This window comes from Echinops telfairi, unplaced genomic scaffold, assembly GCF_000313985.2.
Source record: "Echinops telfairi isolate 266 unplaced genomic scaffold, ASM31398v2 ScPeMD7_31;HRSCAF=116, whole genome shotgun sequence".
In the NCBI taxonomy this organism is placed as follows: domain Eukaryota; kingdom Metazoa; phylum Chordata; class Mammalia; order Afrosoricida; family Tenrecidae; genus Echinops; species Echinops telfairi.
Window position 1 is genome coordinate 3,236,527 of NW_022103928.1, and position 24,473 is coordinate 3,260,999.

Consider the following 24,473-nt stretch of genomic DNA (forward strand, 5'->3'; position numbering starts at 1 on the left):
AGAAAATGTATCGAGCTTTAATTGCCAACTGTGGCAAGCAGAGACTTAGCACAGATATTTTATGGTGGCTGTCATTTTTGTGTGGTGTTGGTTTTTGCATATTGCCAGTTAATACGATCCAAAGAACTTGATCTCATTTTCTGTGAAGAAGGTACAAAGAAAGTGTATGGAAAGGAAAGCAAGTGACTTCCAGAAAGGCACTAATTGTTAAAATCCATTTGTTCATCAAGAAGTAAATACATAAAAGAAAATTATACCACATCATTTTTGTTCATTAGGCTTTTCTGCTCTGTCAAATCATTGACACAGTCATTAAAACCAAAGGAATTGTCACTGCATTGGTAATTTCAGCATGCCATTTTGAACTAAAAGCATTGTTTTACACACAGGAAATGTTTTTAAATGCTAATAGAATATTGAGCAAAGATTTCATTATCATCAGCATTTCTATTGTAACCATCTAACTTGTTAATGAAACTTTGCCCAATATTCTGAAATCTTTTTTCAATATTCTATTAGTACTTAACATGTCTTGAATGTAAGACACCATGTTATTTTGTCATATTGCATCATTGCTATCTATTACTGAAAAAGGAATAAAGCAGCAAACTTGCTATTAGGAAACAGTGATTCTCACCCCCCAGCAAAACCTCCATACTCGTAACCTGACTAGGAGCCGTATCCATATGCTGTCTCTTTCAACTTCTGTCTCGTAGCTAAGGAATTACATTTTATCTTGGTATTTGACTTTCTGCTTACTCTTTATACCATCTGGTTTACTTTTCTTATTTATGGGACTGCTGGAGACAAAAGTAGGATTCTCACCTGTCATTTAACCAGGAGGCAATTTGTTTCTTTTCGCTAAAAGGGCAGTTTCAAACAGAAACAGAGGAAAAGAGACTGTCTGCTAAGGCAGGCTGAGCCCAGCTTGCATGGGTGACCTTGTCAGACGGTTCCTGTGTGCAAGCTGTTGTATTTTAGTTTTTTCATTGCTGTCTAGTTCGCCAAGGCCCAGCACTCTGTTTGAGGAGGGGAGCTAAGAATGAGAGAGGGCAGGTGGCAGGTGGTGTGTGCTGGTCTGTGACATGGGAATTCATATTCTCCATATCTTGTGACTTTATCCACTTACCGTATATACTCGACTATAAGCTTACCTGAATATCAGCTGAGGCACCTAACTTTACCACAGAACTGCATAAAAACATGTGCTGAAAAACTTGACTTATACACAAGTGTATATGGTATTTGATCATAGATGTGGGGAGTCTAGTGAGTTCAGAGTAACGCAGAGAAAGCATGGGAATAACGGGGAAAGTGCTTTCCTGGCAACACCCTGCCCTCCCTCTGAGGATCATATAGCACCACAAAGTCCACGTGGGTGTATCCCCAGAGACTTTTAATGGCAGAGGGAATGATGTGAGATTTGTTTTAGTGTTAAGTTTAGGAAGCAAGGCTTCTAGATATTTAGGCTCCAACTAATTTTTTTGTTACAGTTTCTTTTATATGATGTATGCCTTTATCCCTTTTGTCACCTGTGGGACATGTTGAGCCTACCTATATTTTCCAGTTTTGTGGGAAGCTTTCATCCCACTTTTAGTGCCTATTGCCATCTGGGGGAGGCCTGCATAACTGTATGCATTTGAAGACGTGCTTCATCCTACCAATGCCGGCCCTAGAGACCCCTCAGAAATTTGTGTTCATGAATTGTATCAAACCCTGTATTACCTCAATTTTATTTCAATTCACTCACAAACACCTTCCAATACTGAAAAACGTGGTTTCCAAAAATTTCAAAGGTGAAAAATGATTCGGTTTTGAAAGTACCTTGTTTGGCTTTTTAACTACATAGGAATATAAAGCTTTTCATTCTGATCCTGCGAATGAGTGTGCGTGTGTGTCTACATATATGTATGTGATCTTCTGTTTAAATATGAACATGTACAAAAACTTTAGAGAGTGGTAGCAAGCAGCACATAGTGCACGTAATTATGAACTATTGGCTAATGGCAATGCACCACATGAGTTTCTGAGTGAACATCTATCTTTAGTTAAGGAATAATATTTACTGCAGCATACAGAAAGCTACAAATAACTTTGTTATTATGCTTTTTCTTTTCTTCCCCATTTTCCCCCCTTGATTACGCAGCAAAGCAAATTGAGAATACTCAGTGCTGTGGTCATTATTTCTATTATGGGTGAAGAGAGAAAATAAACATTCAGCTAACAACAGCATAAAATAATTTAATGCCTTTTTTTCCGCCTCATGGGGTTTTTGAAAGCTTTGTGTTGTTTATTTTGTTTAGCTCCCATTGATACTACTTTGGCGAGTAATTACATGAAGACAGAGTGGAGAGTAAATACTTGTTGAAAATTGTCTTTCATTGAGAACAGATGCAGTGGGCCTTACACATTCCCCTCCGCCTCCTTCAGTTACTACCCTCTACAGATTCATAGGGAAATTTTGTCTTAGAAATAATACTTGCAGTTATTTGCTCTGAGCAGATAACTGCACACAGGTGCCAGCGCTCACCACTGCTAGGCAGATAAGCACCATTCAATCTTATTTTTCATGCCATATAGTTTAGGTTTTTAATGAATGAAGTCATTTATTAGCTTCCCTTCTCATAAGTTATTTTCCTCAGTTGGATGTTATTAAAAATTTGAAGCAATGCCTATGTAAAACAAGAAGTAATAATGCCAAATGTTTTTATGAATGGCAGCTGCACTGGATGAAAATTCTTCTTATCCTTGTATGAGAAGTACGATGGTACTGTTCTCTTTCCAAAACGACAGTAGAGACTCCAGGAGCTCAGAAAGCGCGTCAATGTTGTCCCTCAGGGGATAGGGTAATGTTAGGGGAGGGAAATCCTTTCTGCCTTGAACCAGAGTCGCAGTTGCTTTCCGTGGACACACTTCTTCTGGAACCATTAGCCTGTAACTTCGCCCTGAAGCACAAGGTAGTAAACATTTTAGGCTTTTTGGAAACTACGGTCTCAGTTGTATCTGTTCAAGTGTACAGCCATAGACAATATACACAAAAAAGTGAATGTGGCAATGTTCTGATATAATATCTTTTTGAATTATGAATGTTGAATTTCAAATAATTTTCATGTGCCACTATATATTATTTTGGTCCATGATCCATATAAAAAATGGCAGGCTGAATTTGCCCTATGGACCATAGTTAGTTTATGCTTCTCCTTATTCATAATTACAGCCATCCACTATGTAACATCCATTCATGTAATGTCCAATTATTTACACATCCATGTTCCCATAAGGTTTTAATACTGTTCAAAAATGCTGATTGGGATGTATCAAATGCAATAGCTTCCCCCACAGAACATGTTTCTCATGTTTCTGGTGCTCATGGCTAATGAGCTGCCAGATGTATAATACCACAGTGCATATGTTAAATATATATATTACTCTAAAGTCATAGAGTGTCCTATTAATTAAAACTATCGAAATGTGAAACCATTGTTTCCCTACATATCCTCCTAAGAGGTCTCTTCATTCTGAAGCATCTCTAATTTCTCCCTGTAAAATCCTGCTCTATTTGAATGTACAAATGGATATCTTACTGGCTTATGTATGTGCTGTAGTTCTTATTGTTATTTTAATATAAACTTTCTTTTAGACAGCAGCCTTTGATCTGGTCTGTCCTGCATCTCGTGAATGGTATATATCATCACCTGTCTGTTTAATTTTCTTTTGGAAATAATTCCATGAGCTGCATCATGGGTCCCAAATCTAGCAAACCCAGAGCTGGTGATTACAGCAGCAAGAGGAAAAGAAGTATCGATCTGAAAGAGAAAGATTATTAAAACAACATGCAGGTTGAAAACCAGCAAATGCTATTGCTTGGGGTTTAAGCAATGTTGCACTCAGCGATCAAGACAGTATTCAAACTGAAAACATTCTCTAAGTTGTTAAAGGACTAGCTCTATGTGAAGCTACATGGCTAATGAAAATGTGAGCTATGGAGAATCACCTATATCAGATATGGAGGAATCGCTAATGAAATTGATTGAGGACCAACCACAGAAGCTATTTTCTCTCAGCTCAGTGACGATCACTGTAATGGTCCAAAGCTTATTTGAGATAGTTAGAGACTAAGCAGGACTAGGTGATGGGTAGAGTATTTCCACAACATCCAAGTCACAAAACTCCTATTTCATAGCATGTTTCTTGGATGTTAAATGATGCATGACTGTATATTTTAAAAGTTTATTATATTATCACTTAATTTCCCACATGCAGCATATGTTTCCATATTTTGTAAAAGAATGAGAAAGAATGAGGAAATCTGCATACAGAGCACTGAAATGCAGTTGCTTGGGAAATATACATAAAAATACAGATGCTTGGAATTTCCAGATCACCTATCAAAGGAATCTCTGGGCCTTGAAGGCGCTACAGGACAGCAGTTCAGGAAGGAGGGTGACCAGAATCAAAGGATAACTTGCTCAGTAAAAAAATGCCGTTTTCCCCCTGTAACACCAAACCTCACTCTCATCATTTTTAATTACATTTTTATTTTTAGAAGGGTAATATTTGGTTTCTCATGTATGGTGTTTTTAGATTTTTAAATAAGACCAGTTAATGGAAAATAAATATTTTTCTGGTATTCCAAGATGGGGAACATATCTGCATGGTGGAACTGACTGTATAGCCACTAATGTGCGCCTTTGCAATCTGAAATGTCCAAGGAGATATGAAGGGTCACAGTATATGCATGTTCCAACAGTCTAGGGTGCCGAATTGACACTGCCCTGGAAAGACAAGCTAGCATGGTTCTTAGCGGAGAAGCAAAGTGGGCATCCCAAGTGCACGGCTTGTTCTCTGAGATGAGGGGCAGCAGAGTTGAACACATTCAGGCAGCCTGTACGATGGCTGATTTGAATGCTGTTAACCCTCACTTTGAAAATGTAGCCCGAAGTAAGACTTGTAGCTTGGTTGGGTTTTTCCTAAATGCATGGTTCACTGAAATCATTTTTGGTGTATTTTCGGCATATTTTGCTGAGATTCATTTCAGGGAAATTATATAAGCCAGGCAATTGCAGGCCATAAGGAAGGGAATATTGTTTGGACGTCTTGAAAGGAACATGAAGCACAGTAAACTTGCTGAGAGAGCCGAGGAAGGAAGGAGCTTAGCAAGTGCTGTCTTTGCTTGGTTCTCGAATGGCTGGGCAGCTCTTGGGCTTGAGCGAATTGTGAAAAGCATGAAGAGGAGCTTTGTTGGTCCATGGACAATTTGTGAGACTCAAATGAGGAGAGGTCTGTTGCTGGTAAAAGTACTATTCAGTCTGTGTGCACCATGTGAAGCTACTGCATTGATAATCCTCACAAGGTAGAAGATAGAGATGCAGGTGACCAAGGTCCTGAAAATGGTCCAAAACAAAGTAGCTTGTCTTTGTCCTGGGAGAGACCAAAGTCAGTCTTTGATTAGACATAGCATTTTTAAAATTAACATATTGTGCAGTGATTCACAAAAATCCATTCATGCACAGATACCAGTTTTAACATCACTTTTGAAAGTAGTTTTCTAATGCTTGCAATATGCTAGGGGTACTAAGTAGCTAGACATGTGTGTTTATTATAGGCACTGTCCTTTGAATGGAGTGGAAGAGAAAAGAGACAAAAATAAGTAAATATATACATGCATGACGATATTACGATGCATAGAATATAGGTTACGATATATTGTGATAGGAAGGTTTATTGTGCCAACCTGTCTAATAGGAACATGTGGGATTAATCAGGTCACAGTTTGATTGGAGGGCAAAAAGATAAATGGCTTGGCAAGGCCCGCTGTGCCTCTCTCTTGCTCTCTGGTGATCAGAGTGTGCTGGAGCATTTGTACTGCTGCTGTAGCTAGTTCTTTGTCTCAACCTGTGAGCTACACTATCTGTGGTCCAGGCCAATCTCTGGATTGTGTTGCTAGAGCTTGAGGCTCCTTTGAGATCTGTTTCACCATGGTGCTGGTGTGTATATGGCTTAAGCTTAAGGCTAGTGGATTACATTGTGTTCACCTTGCATAGTTTGTGTACCATATCCCATCCGGGCCTGCTTTTTTAAGTTCCCAAGCTACTGACTGTTGGTGACCCACACTGCTACTTGCTGTCTGTGGGCGATTCTGTGTGCCTTGCTCCAGGGAGGACTATGGTGTCTGCTTCCTTGACCTCAGACCCGCAGCCCACTTGAGTTGAAGGGCTTCCAGTATGTTAACTGTGCCAAAGAAGTGAGTTGAACTGAACCCTCTGTACTGCTGTGTGGACTAATTAGCTGATAGCTTCCTTCTTGCCATATAAACATATATATTTATAACCATAAATATCCTGGTTTCGTTCCTCTAGAGAAGCCTGTCTAACACAATACAGATAGCAATAGGTTTGAGGATGGTGCAGAACCAAACAATGTTACCTACTATACTCCCCAAAGTGATCATGACTTGGAGCCAATTTGATGACAAACTAACAAGCACAGAAAACATTATTTTCTTCCAAAGTTTATGGGGGAGGCTCACTACTAAATTGTGATTCCAAGGAGAGTGTTGACTGCAGGGTTTCTTTAGGCTTTCTGTCTCTGCTTAATGGTTTCCAACACATCCTGCCAAATGATCACCCATAAAAGCTGTCCCCAAAATGCATCCAGAGTGGGCAACGCCACTAATCCTCGTCAGCCTCCAGTCTGACACATCTGTAGCCCATGGCAATAGTAAGGAAGAATGAACATGAGCACCATTTTTCGGCCCAATGCCTCGTTTGTACGTTGGTGACTAAGCAGAGGCGGAGTGTCCAGGACAGACTGTTGTTATTTGCCACCCTGTCACCTCCCAAATCGTAAAGATAACACACAGAACAGAATGAGTGCTACCCAGTCCTGAGAACCCTCTGGGTTCATTGCCAGTCACACTGCTGTGTTTTTTTTAGTTTTTATTGGCAGATTTCCAGAAGTGATGGCCCGGACTTTCTTCCCGGTCTGTCTTGGTTTCCAAGCTCTGATGAAAGCTCTGTTCACATTGTAGCCTCGGCAAGCAGATCAGTAGTTAGTGGCTGTGCCCGAGGTGTGTTGAGCGTGGCAGGAACCCTTTAGCTCCATACCTGTCCTTCCTGTAGCTGTGCAGTTGAGTCAGTTTACTTCTGTCAACCATGCAAGTAACCACGATGTCACTGTGTGTTGCAACCCTGCTTAATTCCACTAATGCCCTAGACCTAGCACTACAGAATTCTTACTTGGAATAAGGAGTGGCAAGAGTGGTAATTTGTGTATTCAGGCATTCAGAAACACAGTACAAAAGGCCGGTTCTCCTCACTTGAGGGCAGGGAGCGGCAGCAGCAGAAGGTGGTCTTTAGGAGATCACCTTTGTGAGCTTTCAGCTGTGGAACTCCTAGAACAAACCAATCACCACAAAGTTTTACTTCTTAATGTCTTCTCCATTGCAAATAATTTATAACAGGGATTCTTATTGTGTATTTATTTTTTCATAGAAACAGTGACCTTGAACGAGAGTTTCACATACAGCTTCTTTCTTAAAGGCCTGGACCCAAGAAGCTTTGACCCCATCTTTTTAAAGAATAGTAACTACAAATGTAATAATCTCTATTAAAACATGTCAAAGCAGGAAGCTAAAGGAATGTTTTTAAAGGAGTTGATTAATGAAATATTTCAGCGTGATCAGTGAGAAGAAGCTCAATGAATATTGGCATAATACAAAGTGCTTTTTCCCTCAAATAAATGGACTGTGAATTGTGTTCTCTTAGGTGTATTGTACACATGGCACACTGCACCTAACAATAGCAGTCTTGCTTCTCTCACCATGTAGAGTTGCCATTAAACTGTCTATCAAGAAAAGTATAATTAGGGACTGGGACTATGGAAAGATGTCAGGGAGAGTCAAAAGCAATAGAATTTACATTCATAAAAAGACAATAGCATGGACTTAAGGAAGCCACAAAGTGCTACGAAATCATTTTAATCGACCACGACTTTAGTCCCATTTCTTCTAAAGCTGCTTTTGCCAAAATACGTCATTTATTTATGTCAATAAACTGGAAATGGGTTAACAGCTTTGATTCGATTGTACAGAACCTTCACTAGCCAGAACTGTAGCAATCAGATTTAGCGAGTATCAAGTTAAACATTGAGCCCCCTCAGAAATACGCCCAAGTCCTTTTCTCTTATTGAACTTTAGTGCGCTTGGTGAATTTTTCAGTCAAGCAAAATCTGTCATGACTTCCATTGACATCTGTGATAAGTTTACTAAAGCAAAAGATCCAAATAGATAATGTTAAACACAAATCGGCTTGTGTGTGTATGAGCATGGGGTTGTGTCATGGCTCCCCGCACCCCAGCTTTTTGACAGATTGCAATGAATGGGTTCATGAATGTCTGCCATGCTCTGAAAGCATTCTAACATTCCAGAAAAGAGTCTTTTATGTATTTGTATTTTTAGCACCTGTAAGCTTAACGTCTCTTTCAGGTCGAATTCCCTAATTATTGAATGTCGCTTTGCTCCAGGTGCAGTCTCTCATTTTCTCTCGGTGTGGGGGCAGGGGGGGGGCACATCATAGCCCCCCCACCCCAAAAAAGAGGAATGGGACAAATAATGTAGAAAACTAGTACCTTTGTCATTTTCAATACAGTATATCTATATATCACTTTATATTGGTGTGCATTGTGCTAGATATATCATCCTCCAGATGTAGACCTTACTCCAGCTTCACCCCACACACACTCCAAAATTCACTATAATTGAGTCAATGCCAATTCACTGAGACCCTATAGGACAGAGTAGAACTTCCCCTTAGGTCTCTGAGACTGTAACTCTTTACAGGAGTAGAGAACCTCATCTCTCTTCCATAGAGTCTGCTGGTTTCGAACTGCTGGTCTTGCAGTTTACAGTTCAACTCATAAGCACTGTGCCACATACACCGTGAAAGAAAAAAACAAAACCTAATTGCTTCAACTTATGTCCAGGTGTGGTTCTTAGTAATTCTAGGTAAGCCTTTTATTTTTTCCTGTCTAATTTTAAGTACACTGTACTTTTTTATTGCATTTTCCTCTCAGCTTATTAGTCTCGGTGCTTTCAGCTGGACTTTTGAGTTACGGTATGGTGGTTACCTGTGGGCTGCAAACTGCAAGGTCAGCAGTTTGAAATTACCAGCTGCTCCGAGGGAGAAAGATGGGACATTCTGTTCCCGTAAACGATTCCAGTCTTGGAAACTCCCAGGGGCAGTTCTATGGCGTCCTATCGGTCTCTGAGAGTTGGCATTGACTCAAAAGCAGTGATTTCTTTTTTTTGAGCTTTGTGTGAATCCATGATGGGTCAAGGATATGAAGGTTCCAGGTTGGCTTTCTTATGTGATATATGACTATGTTAAACTTTGCCCTCGTGGCATCTGCATGGCTGGTGTAGTTCCCAGCGTTCTTCTGTATCTGACAGTTTTCTATGTCAGAAAGCAACAGAGGTCAGGTTTGTACTTTTTCTTCTTTTTAAATCAGGATGGACACTGTCACAAAAAGTTCCAACAGGTGTTTTATCTATTACTAATCTTATGTCCCAATCTCTCCTACCTACCTTGTTCCTTGCTTGGCCAAGAATTGCAAAGCATTCTGGGAAGCTAGTATATCCAGCACTCCCAGTCTCCATGGTGAAGACAGACTCTCAGGGCAAGGAAAGAGTGAGCACTGTTAGGTAGACAGCCAACAGTGTCCGCCTCAGCTGGGTTTTCACATGCTGCACATATCTGCCATTTAAATATCTGTGAAAAGAATGACTTAATCTAAGACTGAATTCTTTATCCTCCTCTGACTTTGGAAAAGTATACGTGTGATTTATTTTAGCTTTATTCATTTGCTTTGTGGGGCCAGGGAGGAAGCTTTTAAACAAGAATGCTAAACACATGCACAGTGAATACTAAAAAATATATATATGTATATATGGGAGGGGGTACCCGCCGCCAAAAAGATTTTTTTTGTTCAAAGCTATGTATTTATATATATATATATAATATGAAACCTTATCACCTTCAACATACTCTCTATTGCATTTAATACATTTGTCAAATCTGCAATTCCATTCTTGGAAACATTTTTTAAGCTCATCTCTTTGGATGGCAGACAGCACCATCCTTGTTGCACACTGTTACACTGTCTTTTCAGAACCTCTAAATAGAAGGCTTGATTAACAATCTGATCTGGGTAAAGAACTCCAAATGTACTACATGTCCACATTTTCGTCTGTTCAGGAAGTTGATGGATGTCCAGAATGAGGTTTGTTATCAAACGACATTCTGCCTTTTTTTGATAAGCTGTGTTCAACATCGCAACAGTTTCTGTCGCCTTTTTCCCAAGCAGGAAACAAAATTTCCAGTCCACACACTGTTCTCTTAAATAGGCCATCACAAAAAACATGGTTTGAGCCAAACTGCTTTTACGCAAAATTCACTGTGACAAGAGAGAACCTTCCCAGGTGACGCCACTGGGTGCACTAATTCAGAGCAAGTTGCTTGATGATTGCCAAACAGAACAAATGCGTTCCATGAAAGCTACACTCTGCCTGGCGCAATCCCAGTTTTGGAGGGGTACCCCGTTGTATAGTATATATTTATATTTTCCCTTATCTTTTCCTTATGCTGTCAAATAGTAGGTCCTGTAATGCCTAATTCATCTCATTGCTAGTGTATGATTTTACTTACTCTGACACAGGCCAGAATTCGGACTTAATTCTCTCTGGATCAAATACCTATCAAGTGAATCTAGTATTCCTTTGTGAGTCACATCTTCTTAAATTCTTCTTTCCATAGCACTGCCAACTGCAACCCCTTTTTACGACTTAGTTCTTTTGGAAATGCCTTGCAATGGAAAATAGGGTGTGCAATCCTTTTATTTCCTAGATAGAGCATAGATAGTAATGCTATCTTTTAGGAATTTCATTTCTTTTACTAAGAGTAATGCCAACCACTTGGAATCCCTTGTCTATTTTTCTTTGTCAGTCTTCATAAAAATTGTATGGAGACTGACCATTAGAATTGATCGCCCACTGTTTGATCTTTTACGTGGCATTACCTTAGGACCTCATAAAGCTTGTACTTACATTCAGAGGCAGTTATTTGTAGTAGCCTGTGGGTGTTAGGGGGAAAAATAACACCTTAGGATTGGATTTTTGGACTTATTAGCCCTGTTCAGGAGATGCTATATGCCCTTTATTTTAGATTGTAAAGGTAAAGTGGAACTCAAGAACCAGGCTAACATATCAAACAAAGGGCTCCTGTCTCAAAAAGTAAAGTTTAACATCAATCTAAATGTTACGCTGAATCCATTGAGTTAGACGAGAGAGGTCTCTTTGTGTTTCAGAGAAACTTGCGTTTTTCTTTTATTCTAGGTATAAATGTCTGTGTAGAATATTCAGGTTCTGTCCTTTGGAGTATGAAAATTCATTTTGAGGGCGCTGTTGGGAGACTTTGTTGTGGATTAGCCAGGACTTCAGTATCTATTCCTGCTCGGTTGATCATGCTGACAGTAGCCTGAAGCAGGATCCCCTCGCGACTCTCATCCGCTGTTCTTCTCCTGCATCAAGGTTGAGTGGCCTTTTTAATCACCGCTGAGGGCGGAGCGTGGGTGAACTGTCATGTTTGGCTATTACTTTACACTTAGAATTTAAGAGTCGCCAGCATGGCTGCTGGGTGCCTGCAAAGCCTTCGTGGAAGTTAGATGCCTTGAAGTTGGTTCCTGTGGTAGCAGCCCATTTGTACAACAAAACTAAACACTGCCTGGCCCTGCACCATCCTCACCATCCTTCGCATATTTGAGCAACTAGGAGGCTTAAATGCCAAAGGTACTGTGCACGAGCCTTTCCAGTGTCACGTGGAAAGGCTGGGAATGGAAAGAGGCCCGCTGGTTCTGCATTTTCACTTTGACAGGATTTAAAAGAATGCAGTGTAGTAGAAGTAGCTCCATATGAGAGCCCGAGGACTATTGTCTAATACTAGTTCTCTCAACACGAAATTCTGTTACTAGGGTTGGCCTAGTTAACCTGCCCGGGCTTCATTCTCCTAAGGCTGCCAGTTAGCACACGGAGTAAAACCTAAACTGCAATTAAAATCTTAGCTTAATAAATCACCAACTGTGAAATAGCACCTGCTTTACACTGAGAGATTGTGAGGATTCCTTCATTATCTTAATAATTTATTCACAGGAACATATCGAGTATCTACTTGTTCTACACCTCCTACCTGTCAGTTCGTCCTGTTGTGGCAGCTTGCATGAGGCAGTGATGCGGACCTGTGCCACTGGTATGTCAGATGTCAGTAGGATCATCAAAAACAGTGATTGTGTGTGTGTGTACAGATCTCAGCAGAATTTCTGGAATAGGATAGACTAGGAAGAAAGGCCTGGTGAGCTACTTCCAAAACTTAGCCGATGAAATCTGCCACCAAATGTTGACTCCCGATCAGACAGGTTTTAGTCTGTAATGCACGGCATCACCAGAACGTGGGAGCTGTCCTGAATCAACACACAACAAGTAATGGTGAGGGTTAACAGTGATGACATGAGAGTACCACTGTACAGGCGCTGGAATCACACAGTACAGGATAGGCTGTACATTGTGAGAAACCACAGGACTTGTGCATGCGACCTAACAGCTCAAGGCCTCGGGGCTCCCCTTCTGTTCTTGGCCAAGGTTATTCCTAGGGTGATGAGCTGGGTAAAAAACCCGCCCGAGCACTGGTGAAGCTAAGTTTTAGCTGCTTCTATTTTCATCATTCCACACACCATTTTTGCTGATGGGTTAGCACTCTGGATGTGGCTGTGATGGTGAATAATAATTATTATTAGAAGTAGCTCAAATGTAAGTTCATAGTTTCTGGGCCACTAGTGCTATTTTTCAGTCTAATTTCTTTGTCCAACAGTTTATGGATGCTGCGTCTCTTAGTTTGCATTTTCATTTTTTAGTTGTCTGTGTATTTGTTTGCCTTAAGAAATGTGCCACTGCAGTTCAACTGCAGTAGAATGATCACTTTCCTTATTAAAGGCAAGCACTAAGATATATTTTTCTCAGGTTGTTCAAGTTCCCTTAACTTCCGTGGAAACATTTACAAAGACATTTGGTAGGAGCTGATGCTTCTCTTCGGTTTGCTAATAGTCAAATGGAAATCTCACCAAATATTGAGTATTTTCAGTTCAAAATGACAAAATAGCATAAGCACCTATCAGAGTAGTATGTCTGACATATTCTTTGAAAAAGTTCATACTTAACTGTTCAACTTGCTTGGAATCAAGCTGTAGTTTCTATAGAAGCTTATGACAAAAAAGAAAAAAAAAGATTTTCGATAATATTTTATTGACTACTAAACCAATGAAAATTTAGGTATCGCTAATTGTAATGATAATTAGTCATTGGTAGGTGTCCTGAACTCACCCCCAACTCATGTTACTTATAACTAGACAAACTGTTTCCCAATCCTCTGTGTTCTCACACTACTAGTTGTCTTGGTTCTGTCATGCTGACGTGACATATTTTCCACAAATAGGTGGTTTTAACAAGCAGAAACAAATTCTCTAGAGGCTAAGAGGTCGAGGGCGTGAGCTTAAGTAGGAATCTTTCCCTGTAGACTGTGGTGACAGTGGGTTATGTCTTGGGATGCTAACCACAAGGTCAGCACTTTGAAACCACCAACCACTCTAAAGAAGAAAGAGGAGGCTTCCTTCTCCTGTAAGAGTTTGCAGTCTCAGAGCTCCTCAGGGGCAGTTCTACTCTGTCCTGTAGGGTCTCCGTGAGTCAGAATTGACTTGGCAGTGAGTGAGCAGACTGTGGTGAAAGGTTGAGAGCCTTCTTTTGAGCGTCAATCTGTATGTGGTTTGGCATCACTCGTTCCCACCTCTGCTTGCTCACTTACTTGTTTATATTTCAAAAGAAGGAACCCAGGTATGGTTGTGGGTTAGGCTTGGGCAGATAACTGCAAGGTCTGTGGGTGGTTCAAATCCAACTCCAAAAGAGAAAGAAGAGGTTGTCTATTCCTGGAAAGATGTGCCAACTGAAAAACCCCCTGTAGGGGTTCTGTGAGTCTGAAAAGCTTGGTGGCCATATGCTTGGGTGCTCATCTCAAAAGAGATTGGCTGAACACAAACTCTAATTCTGGCTCATTAACATAACAAAGAAACTCCATTCCCAGAGGGGATTGTAATGCATCTAAAAGGCTTATGCTCACAGCCAATTGTTAATCTGAGTGACTTTATAGAACAGTGTACCTGGCACATAGGTTTCCAAGGCTGCAATTTTACAGAAACGGAATCCCACGTCTTTCTCCAATAGAACAGCTAGTGGGTCCAAAGCACTGGCCTTTTGATTAACAGTCATAGTCATTGCAGCACAGGTTTTGTAACATATATTTTGGAGACAAAATGAAGTCTTTAAAAGCAGGTAAGTTTCTGTCCATAGCTACCGCCGCTTCATCAGCTCATTTCAGTGAAGGTCTGCTTTTTCTCTAACCCTTTGGTTTATCTAGCATGGGGCCTATGTTAGACCAGTTGACTAGAGAAGCAGATCCAGTGACACTCCCATGTGTGTGAAAGAGAGCTTTTCTTCAAAGAGCAATTGTTTATTGAGAAAACATCATGTCCTTAAGTCCGATATTAGCCCATGTGTCTGATACTAGCCTACCAATTCCTCTTCAGACTCACACAGCACATACAATGATGCTGAATTCAGGGAGATCACAGGCTGGTGGGTGAAAAATCTTGTGGATCCAGTGGCAGTGGAAGCACTCAGCACTGGCATGGGTCTCCACGTGGTTCCTTCAGCTCTCTAAATGTGGCTTTTTAACAGGAAGACCAAGGCAAAGAGAGAGAGGAAGTTCCCAGAATCCTCCTGAGAAGGCCAGGCCCACAAGGAGGCATTATCAGGCTGTGACCTGATTGACAAGCGAGACTCCACTATGTAACTCCCACAATACCTTTCTCCAGGGACCTATTCCTCTTGATAACATAATCATAGTAATTGAGACAAAATCTTGCCATTATTGCTTGTAAGGAGAATTCTGACTCCAAGATAGATCTATTTGTTCTTTTGGCAGTCCATGGTATCTTCAATATTCTTCACCAACAATAGTCATTACCAATCATATAATTCAAACACAATTCTTCAGTCTTCTTTTTTCATTGTCTAACCTTGACATGCATGTGTGGTAATTGAAAATAGCATGGCTTGGATCCACCTTTCAAAAGGGACTACGACTAAATGTTAAAAAGAAATCCTTACAACTGGACCCATAAGTGACATCATGATGAATGGAGAAATGATACAAGTTGTCAGGGATTATATCTTGTTTGGTTCTATGACTGTTTATGGAAACAGCAATCAAAAGATCAAAGGACATATCACATTGGGTAAATCTGCTACACAGGGCTTCTTTAAAGTGGTGGAAAACAAGGAGGATACTTTGTGGGCTAAGGTATGTCGCAGTCAAGCGTGGCATTTATAAATCACCTCATATGCATGTGAGATGTGGCCATTGAATAAGGAAGACTGGAAAATTGATGGGTTGCATTATGGTGCAAACAAAGAATATTGAAAGTGCAATAGATTGCCAAAAAAACCCAAACAAATCTGTCTTGGAAGGCGTGCAGCCAGAAAGCTATTTAAAAACAAGAATGAGGTCTCCATTTCATGCCTTTGAACATGTTGTCAGAAGAGACCAGTCCCAGGAGACTCCATCATGCTTGGCAAAGTAGAGGGCAATGAGAACGAGGGAGATTCTAAAAGATGGACCGGCACAATGTTTGCAACAGTGGGATCAAATGTAACGACTATTGTGAGGATGGTGTAGGACCTGGCTGTATTTCATTGTGTTGTACATAGAATTGCTATGAGTTGGAACCAACACAAGGGCACCCAACAATAACAACAACAACAACAACAATATACCACAAATGTTCCTTTTTTTCCATAAGGTGTACTTTGACTCACTTTTAATTTTAGAAAATCACTAGGCCATTCTTACCAGTTTGCTTTATTCTGGAACCTTTACTGAAACCTGTCTTTCGTGGGGGAGCTTAGTGATCCTGAAGTACCAGTGTCACAGCTTCCAGTATCCCAGCAACAAGCAAGCCATCCCAGGACAAACGAACAGAGAAGGGATGGCACAGTGACTCCTGCAGCTTTATTTACAGCTTGAAGAAATTTTAATATCAGTGTTTTTATATCAACTTTCATCCCTTTATAATTGTCCCAGGTGAACTAGGGATCATTGCTGATAAACTACTTTAATTTATTAGTATGAAGCAGTGCCTAAGACTGTGTTGCTTTTGTGGGCAATTGGGGCTTCTTTCTTTCATTTCTTTTCTTCTTCCACTTTAGAGTGCCTGTTGGACCATATCTTTGACTCCCTGTATTTGGTTTGTCTCCCACCTGTGTAGATGAACTTCTTTTCCAAGGCCCTGTGTTTATGAAAGAGCCCAGCAACAGCATTTTCCCTGTTGGTTCAGAAGATAAAAAAATAACTTTAAATTGTGAAGCAAGAGGCAACCCTTCACCTCATTACAGGTACAGTGAAATGTTGGAAATTTCAATGGTTTTTAGAGATTCGATGTAGCAACTGTGAACTGTGTCTTCCCTTCAGTATATTTACGTGTAATAAGTAACACATGAAGCTCTACTTTTAAGCCTGATATGCTAAGCAAATCACTGCATCTATCTTGTATATGATTGACATGGTTTCATTTTTTCTGGACTGAAAGAAAGAAGCAGAGTTTCTCACTCTCTCTCTCTATGCCATTGGTCAGTGTTGACTCGGGGTGACCCAAGGATGTAAAGAAAAGGTGTGGGGGGGGGGATATCTGAACTTCCATGACTTGACAAACAAAAAATTTACATGGTGGATTGTTTGAAGGAGATGGATATTTACTTTATTAAATAACATGCGGTAAAAAAATGTTACCTCTTGGGGTACTTAGGGGACTCACTTAATGAAAAGATAAATTATTTATAAAGAGCACATGCTGCCTTTGTGTAAGTGACTCTGATACTCCAATGCTAGAGGCTGCTTGACAAGCTCGAACATGCTCTTTCAAGTGCTGTGAGCATCCACCTCCAAAACTTTGTTTAAACTATTGGTTTGCTTTGCAAAACCTTTTTCTAAGCCTGAAGATTAAGCAAACTTCAGTCTGCATTGATAGAATTACATTTTGTAGAGTCTTCCAATATTGATCTTGAACTTCTATTGTTCTCTTAACCCATATAAATAATAAAAGCCAGAAGTCATTGTAAATTAGGTCAGGACTAAGTTAGAATATAAACCATTGTATTTGTGCAATTGGAAATTGGTAAGATCATTGTCTTTGGAAGTATTGCATATTGGTCCAGTGCATACAGCAGTATGTTTCTTGAGCATCTCCTGTGTACTTTCAACAAAATAAAATCATAATTTTAGATAACTAACTGGTCAGAGTTTGCAGAAGTGTTAGACAAATTTTCTGTTTGCCCCCTACTGTCCCTATTGTCTCCATTAAAAGAAAATTATAATGGTTAAAAAACCATTAAAAAAACCATTCGGTTAAAAAACCGAAACTATTTTATGAAATCATTCAATTAATTGGGTATAAACATATTTGACATCTAAAATATATTTGTTTCAGGGGATAGATGAATTGATCAAACTTAGAAAATTATTCATCTGAAAATATTTTTCTTGTCCATAATTTTCTTTAGCACATCCTCATATGTCTTTAATGCATCTGGGGTTTTTTTGCTTGAAGTGGAAGATTGTCTTCATTGACATGGCTGTAAATATAGTAAAGAATCAATGTGAATGATACATAAGTTGGCTTTTTTTGTTATCAGTAAAGTATTATTTCTTGATATTCATCTTAAGAATAATTTGTTGATAATATGTTTAGATGAAATATTGCCAAGTTACAAGATTTAAAGTCATATAGGAATACACTTTTAAATAAGTAGATTAATTATGCTTGCGAGGTTTTATCAAATAGTCAAAAGCCTATGTTTAGAAATATGGAAATATATTTTATTATAATTTTAAAAACTTGTATACTAGGCAATTGTATTGTCGTAGAGATATGTTTGTTTATAACTATACCATTTATAACATATTATTGAAGATGTTTGTCCTTGTACAATGATTCTTAAATTTGGTTAGATTCTTCACAATATTGTTCTGGCATTTTGTTAACACTAACTAAATATCTGTAAGGCGGGACTATGAGATGTGTGGCTTAAATTAATTTATCATCTTAAGCCTACTAAATAAAGACATTTAACAAGCTAGATAAGCTTTATTATATTTTAAGATGCTTGACTTGGAATCAAATGGAGCAACATTTTTTATTGTACCTTTAATGATTTTCTAAAGTGAAGGCATCTGATGAATATGAAAGTTTACTTAAACCAAGTAAAAGAGCATTATTTGGGGGATCCAGTTCACACAGGGTTCTTTGAAGAAAACAAGTGTAAGCAGACCATATCTCCCTGGCCAAGGGCTGGGTGCCGAAGAATAGAGAGGTAATACACTAGTCTTGGTCTTGTTAGGGCACTTTCATAAAGAGAGAAGGAGACGAAGAAGACACTTTTTGTGTTGTGGGGAATACGTGATTTTGAATCAGAGCTCACATCAAATTTTTTAACAAAACTCAAGTGGACATTTCCCGAGTCATTGAAGCTTTGAAACAAGTTTATGAGAATGCAGCCTCACAGAAAATATCATTTTTTAGATGGATCACATGTTTTCAGGAAGATTTCAAAGATCAGCTAAGAGAAGGAAGACCGCCAGGAAAGTAAGTGGATATACTGTGAGAAAAGTCAGGAAACTTCTAGAAGAAGACTGTGGCATCAGCCCTGATGTGATGGCTGTTGAAGCTGGACTTTCACAAAGTTTGGCGATCTCCGTTTCTAAGGAGTATCATGAGCCCAGCAAGCTTTCACCTCCACGAGTGTCAAAACTGCTGTGTGAAGATCAATTTGCTCAAATAGTAGATCATCCCATCAGTCTTTATGATAAATCGAAGCAAATGAGGATAGTTTTATGGAATAAATCATAACAGAGATTTACCAATAAGACCCAGAGTGTCCTGTCCAATCAAAAATGTGGCGTCCAAGAGTATTTGCTGGGGCAATTAAATTCAAGACAGAAGGGTCAGCCAGAAGATCATGATGGCTGTCTGTTTTCATAGAGTTACAAAAGGATAATCTTGGTCGCTTGCTCTCAAGGGACCCAGTATGTTCCTGGTGGCTTATTATGAAGGCCTCTGTAGAGAAATGAAAACTGTATTGATGAGCGAAAAGGCTTGGAAAATTGTTCAGAGGGATATTTTTACCCACTATCAAGAAAAATCACTTGGTCTTGCTTTAAGACTAGTGAGAACCATTCTAGGAGAATTTCGTCCATGCCATAAAACTTGTCCCATAAAACTTTTTTTTTCTGCTCCACAAACTCAAAGAATATTTTAAGGGGGCATGATGTACGGCCTCCAGATACAAAAACTATTGTTGTGATGGAGTTTAAACTAGACAGCACAAGTGTTACTTGTGTTAGAGGGTCAAGCAACAGCTGTTTCATATTTTGATATTTTGTTTCATAAAGGTGTCTATGATTTTATAATAATTCTTTTTGACTCACACTCATATATATTAATACTGAGGACATAGAAATAATACTAAGGGAGATTATAAAAGTTTTAAGGAAAGATACTTTAAAATAAATATGTTTATAATATATATATATTATGTACACACAAAACACACACACACACATATATATATATATATATATATATATATATAAATATACACACACACATACAAAACACACACAAGTGGGGAAACGAACTTTGGAGGTTATTTGAAACCATAAATTAAAGGTATCCCAACCATGTTTTCAAACATTCCTAATAGAGTTTAATAAAAGTCTTAAAAGATTGCCATTTGAGAGCCCAAGTCTGTCTTGTATACCAAGAAAAACTTATCTTTGGAGAAGTCCTTTCTTTGTTACTCTCCCATTAAAAATAACCTTTTAAATGACCATATTAGAAATCCAAAAGTTCAGAAATTCTCAACAGAAATTTTTTTAATAAGTGGAATTAATACATATATCAAATCATTCCATAGTTCAGGCATGTCCAGCAGAACTGTACATTTGCTAACACAATCAGTTTCAAATGCAGATGTTTTCATTTTGTAACCTCTTTCCTTTTAAGTGCTGACATGTTTTTTTATAAATTCTTTTTAGACATGCAGATAGGCCGTGGAAATTAAGGTCTTCTTGACTTTGTGTTTTCAACTTTTGGGATAGCTGGCGGTTCTAGATCTTTACTGTCAAATAAAATAGACAATGACCACATGGTGCCATTGAAATTTAAATTGATAAAATAAGATATAGTTCACTTCCCAGTTACCTTAGCCACAATTCAAACGATTGGTAGTTGTATATACCCAAACCCAAACTCAGTGCTGTCGAGTCTACTCCAGCTCACACGGCAAGCGGATATTATATTGACTGACACAAGTAAACATGTCCTTCCAAGGATAGCATTGCTTTCCAGGGTCAGAGAACCTTTTTTCTGCCAAGGGTGACTTAAATATTTATAATACCATCTGTGGGCCACACTGATCAAACATTTAATTATCTCGCCCTCCTTTTTGCTAGAACTGCTTCTCTTGGTGAGGCATACGGTATTAGCTGGTGTTGATGATGTTGAAGGTCTTGTAGTGGTGGAGGAGAGCACTGCTCTAGTTCACAGGGTCACTGTGAGGCGGATCGACCTGATGGCAGTCAGTTTGGTTTTGGATTCTATGGACCAATGCCCAGACATTCCTCACCCCTGCCAGACCGTAGGTTCCTAAGATTATTTGGCCTACAGCCTTCTTTTCAGAAAGATAAAAATTATACCGTGACCCCCTGGAATTATAATCTCTTGTGCTGTAGCCTACACTCCAGAATAAAGTGTAGCTGTCTGATATTGCAGCTTCTCTGGATCATTGTAATGCACCCCAGGGGTGGGTGGGGCTGTATCCCCCGCTTTGGGAAATACTGCTCTAGACTGTAAGATTTACAGCTTTTTCTTATGAATGTACTCCTATACCTTTTACTTTCTATCGAGTGATCAAGAAAATCATTCTGTCCTCCAGCTCTGTAGAACAAATAAACTACTGGATAAAGAAATTTTGTTACACAGTTGTAATGGCTAACCATCATTTCAAAGTTCAGATTTTTTTCCTGGCCTCTGTTTCCACCATTAAGTATGGTCCTAATAAAGGAATAATATTGTACACATTATTTAATATGCTGACATTTAACTCAATGTATGCAGTGCAAGAAAGAAAAGGGAAATGAAACAATAGACTATTTTCTCTTTACCATTAATTCAAGGAGTGACTGGGGAAGAAAGTTTTAGTTGTTTCTTTGAGAGCACACATACATTATGGAATGTATATACATACACATTTAATCCATAATATGTATATGGCTATATACAAGGTGACTTCAAACAGTTTGTGGGAAAATCCCATCATCTCTCAGTTCTACTTTTGACAAAGTTTTAGACACCCTCTCGTATGTGCTATATTTGTATGCTATGAAAGGAGCCCTGCCAGCACTGGTGGGTAAGTGTTCAATTGCTAACTTCAAGATCACTGGTTCCAAACCAGTCCTCACTCTGAGGGAGAAAGATGAGGTGATTGCTCTCCTAAGGATTTACAACCAGAGGAACCCTCCATGGGTGCTCTGAGCCTGAATCCACTCGTTTGCAGTTGTTGGGTGCTTTTGTTATATGCTGTGAAGTAGTGCAGTGGATTTCATCAGTTCAAACCCTCTAGCCATTCTGTCGGAGAATGATGAGGCAGTCTGTTATCAGAGATTTAGAGTTTCAGCAACTCCAAGTAGTGGCTTAATTCTTTCCTGTAAGACAGCGGTTCTCAACCTTGGGTCGCAACCCCTTTGGGCATCAATCAGCCTTTTCACAGGGGTCGCCTGATTCATAATAGTAGCAACATTACAGTTTTGAAGTAGCAACAAAAATAATTTTATGGTTGGGGGTCACCACAACATGAGGAACTGTATTAAAGGATCACAGCATTAGGAAGGTTGAGATCCTCTGCTGTAAGGGTACTATAACATTATTATGAATTTGAATTGAATTGATAACATTGATTTTTATATATGCTGCTAGGAGCCATGATGGTTCAATTGTTAAGTATTTTTCTGCTCACTCTAAGGTCAGTTGTTCAAACTGACCTGAGGAGAAAGACGAGGCTGTCTGCTTTTGATTGAGTCTCAGATTGACAGCTTACTCTGTTACTCTGGTCTATGTGGTTGCCATAAATTGGAATCAAATTGATGTCAATGGGTTTGGGTTTTTATAAATATTGTAAATTCTTCATATGGGTTTATACCATTTAATAAATAGTTAATATCTAATACTGTATTATATGCTATAATTTTGATATGTGATTGGTGCATTATACATCTCTTAACCTCATGTAAAAATCTGATGTCCCTATTAATTTACATTCATTCCTCAAGATTAATAGGTGTTGTTTATCTAAATAGCCCTGTCTGGCCCATAGAAGCCTAATCCTTCCGGCTAGCTTTCTATGCTCAATCCCTTGTGTTTTTCTAAATCAACCACTTTTAGCATCATGACTGGTTCAGTGGATGAGCTGTAGATCCATGCCCACCATTAGCACTAAGAGCAATGAAATGTTGACACTATGTGAATGTTTCAAAACATAAAGTGTATCTAGTTCTTTCAGCAAGTAGTGGTCAATAGCAAGTCGTAGAGGGTCTTGACTACACTACTGTCTTTCCAGGAAACTTTTCTTCTGTGGTCAATGTGGGTGCGGATTTCATGCTCCAACTGTGTGCCTGTCTGTGACACCCCACATCTACCTGTCTTACAAAGGCCGCCAAATGCAGTGTTACTGCATCCCCTGCAAAGGAAAAGATGGCGTGTTCTCCATCCATGCATTCCAGATGCTCACAAATAGTTACTGGTTTATGGAAGGAGGGTGGGGGGGAAGGAAGGAATAGCATTAAGAAGCAGGGAAACCAAACAAAGGGAATTGGTGATTAGACTGGGTTCCAGAAGTCAAGAATGCCTTGTAGTGTATCAGAGAAATAAGTGGTTGATGTATCATTTTAGACGATATTCTTCTCTTTGGATTAACTAACCTTTGGGTTCCATTCTTTGATAGGCTGTTCTTCATGTGACAAAGGTGCTTTACTACAACCCCCGATTTCTTTATATCCTTTCCTCCCACCTGGGAAGGGTAAGGCAAGTCATAAGCACTGGACTGCTAACCTTTATGTCAATGGTTCAAAGCCACCAAAGACTGTGGGAAAAAGGACTTGGTGAGCTGCTTTTGTGAAGGGTTTCAGCCTAGAAGATCCAGTAGTGTAGTTCTACTTTGTCCTTCAGGGTTGGTTTGTGTTATAATTTAGTCGTTTGCAAACAATAACAACAGAAAAGGAGCACAAAGCGTATACAAAATAGTGTATGCTTCCATGCTTTTGCATTTTATTTTTATTTTTCTCCATGGATTTAGGAAGAGGATTATAAATATATTGACCAAACACATTTTAAATCAGTTGAGCCACATTCACATTTTTAAGTCATCTCTAAAGCCTGAGAAATTGAATAATCTGATTCTCCAGGACTGAGTCTTGTAAGGCGTGACCTTGCCAAAGGATGTTGAGAACACCTTTATTAAACAAACAAACAAAAGGTTAGAATTGAGGCAGGGAAGACAGAAGTAAACGTAATTCAATATTTCTTCTCTGAATAATTTTGAGGCAATAACAAATCAGTTTTAAATAGATTTTAACTGTGTAACTGACTTTTTAAAATCCCAGCATAGCTTTAATGTTTTAAAGCTTTTTACATATTTAAAATTTATCAATGAGTGAGGAATGGTAGATTTATGTAATGACACACATTTTAAAAACTTGATCTTAAAAACCAAGCATCACAACTTTACTCATTTATATCTTCAGCAATTATTGCTGAAGCCTAACTAGTTATTTTTGGATAAAGTATTGAATATTCAAATTCAGACATTCATTCTTTGAAGGGCTGCAATTATTCTCATCACTTCAGTAAACATATTAACAAACATCGCATTTGAACACAAATGCATTTGCCTATTAACTTGAAAGCAGCTTCTAAAACCACAAATTGCGTCTGTGATTAAATTCCTAATTTTCCTGTCAAAACTTAAATAAAGTATTGTCTGTTGATTTAACAATTGTATAGGGTGGGCATATTTCCCAAACCCAACTTCAGCCCCCAAAATTCTAGTGAATCATTTTGTTCTTTTTTTTTTCTTTGCTTTATGCTGAGGTCTAAAATGTGACATTTGTTTTTCCTCAAAATAATTGCTATATTTGCATTGTCTTGACCAGATTTTATGCCTTTGTACAGATTGTGAGGTGAATTATATCCTAGGGTTATTTTTTTTT

At 38.9% G+C, this 24,473-nt stretch overlaps 1 protein-coding gene across 1 annotated transcript in view; it reads left to right on the plus strand.

The window, feature by feature from the left end:
* Window positions 1–24,473, plus strand: part of CNTN3 (contactin 3) — a 387,846-nt gene that overhangs the window by 18,453 nt on the left and 344,920 nt on the right. Inside the window, exon 2 of the mRNA XM_045289985.1 lies at window positions 16,423–16,549. Coding sequence (XP_045145920.1) covers window positions 16,423–16,549 — 127 coding nt within the window. The remainder of the gene's footprint in view (window positions 1–16,422; window positions 16,550–24,473) is intronic.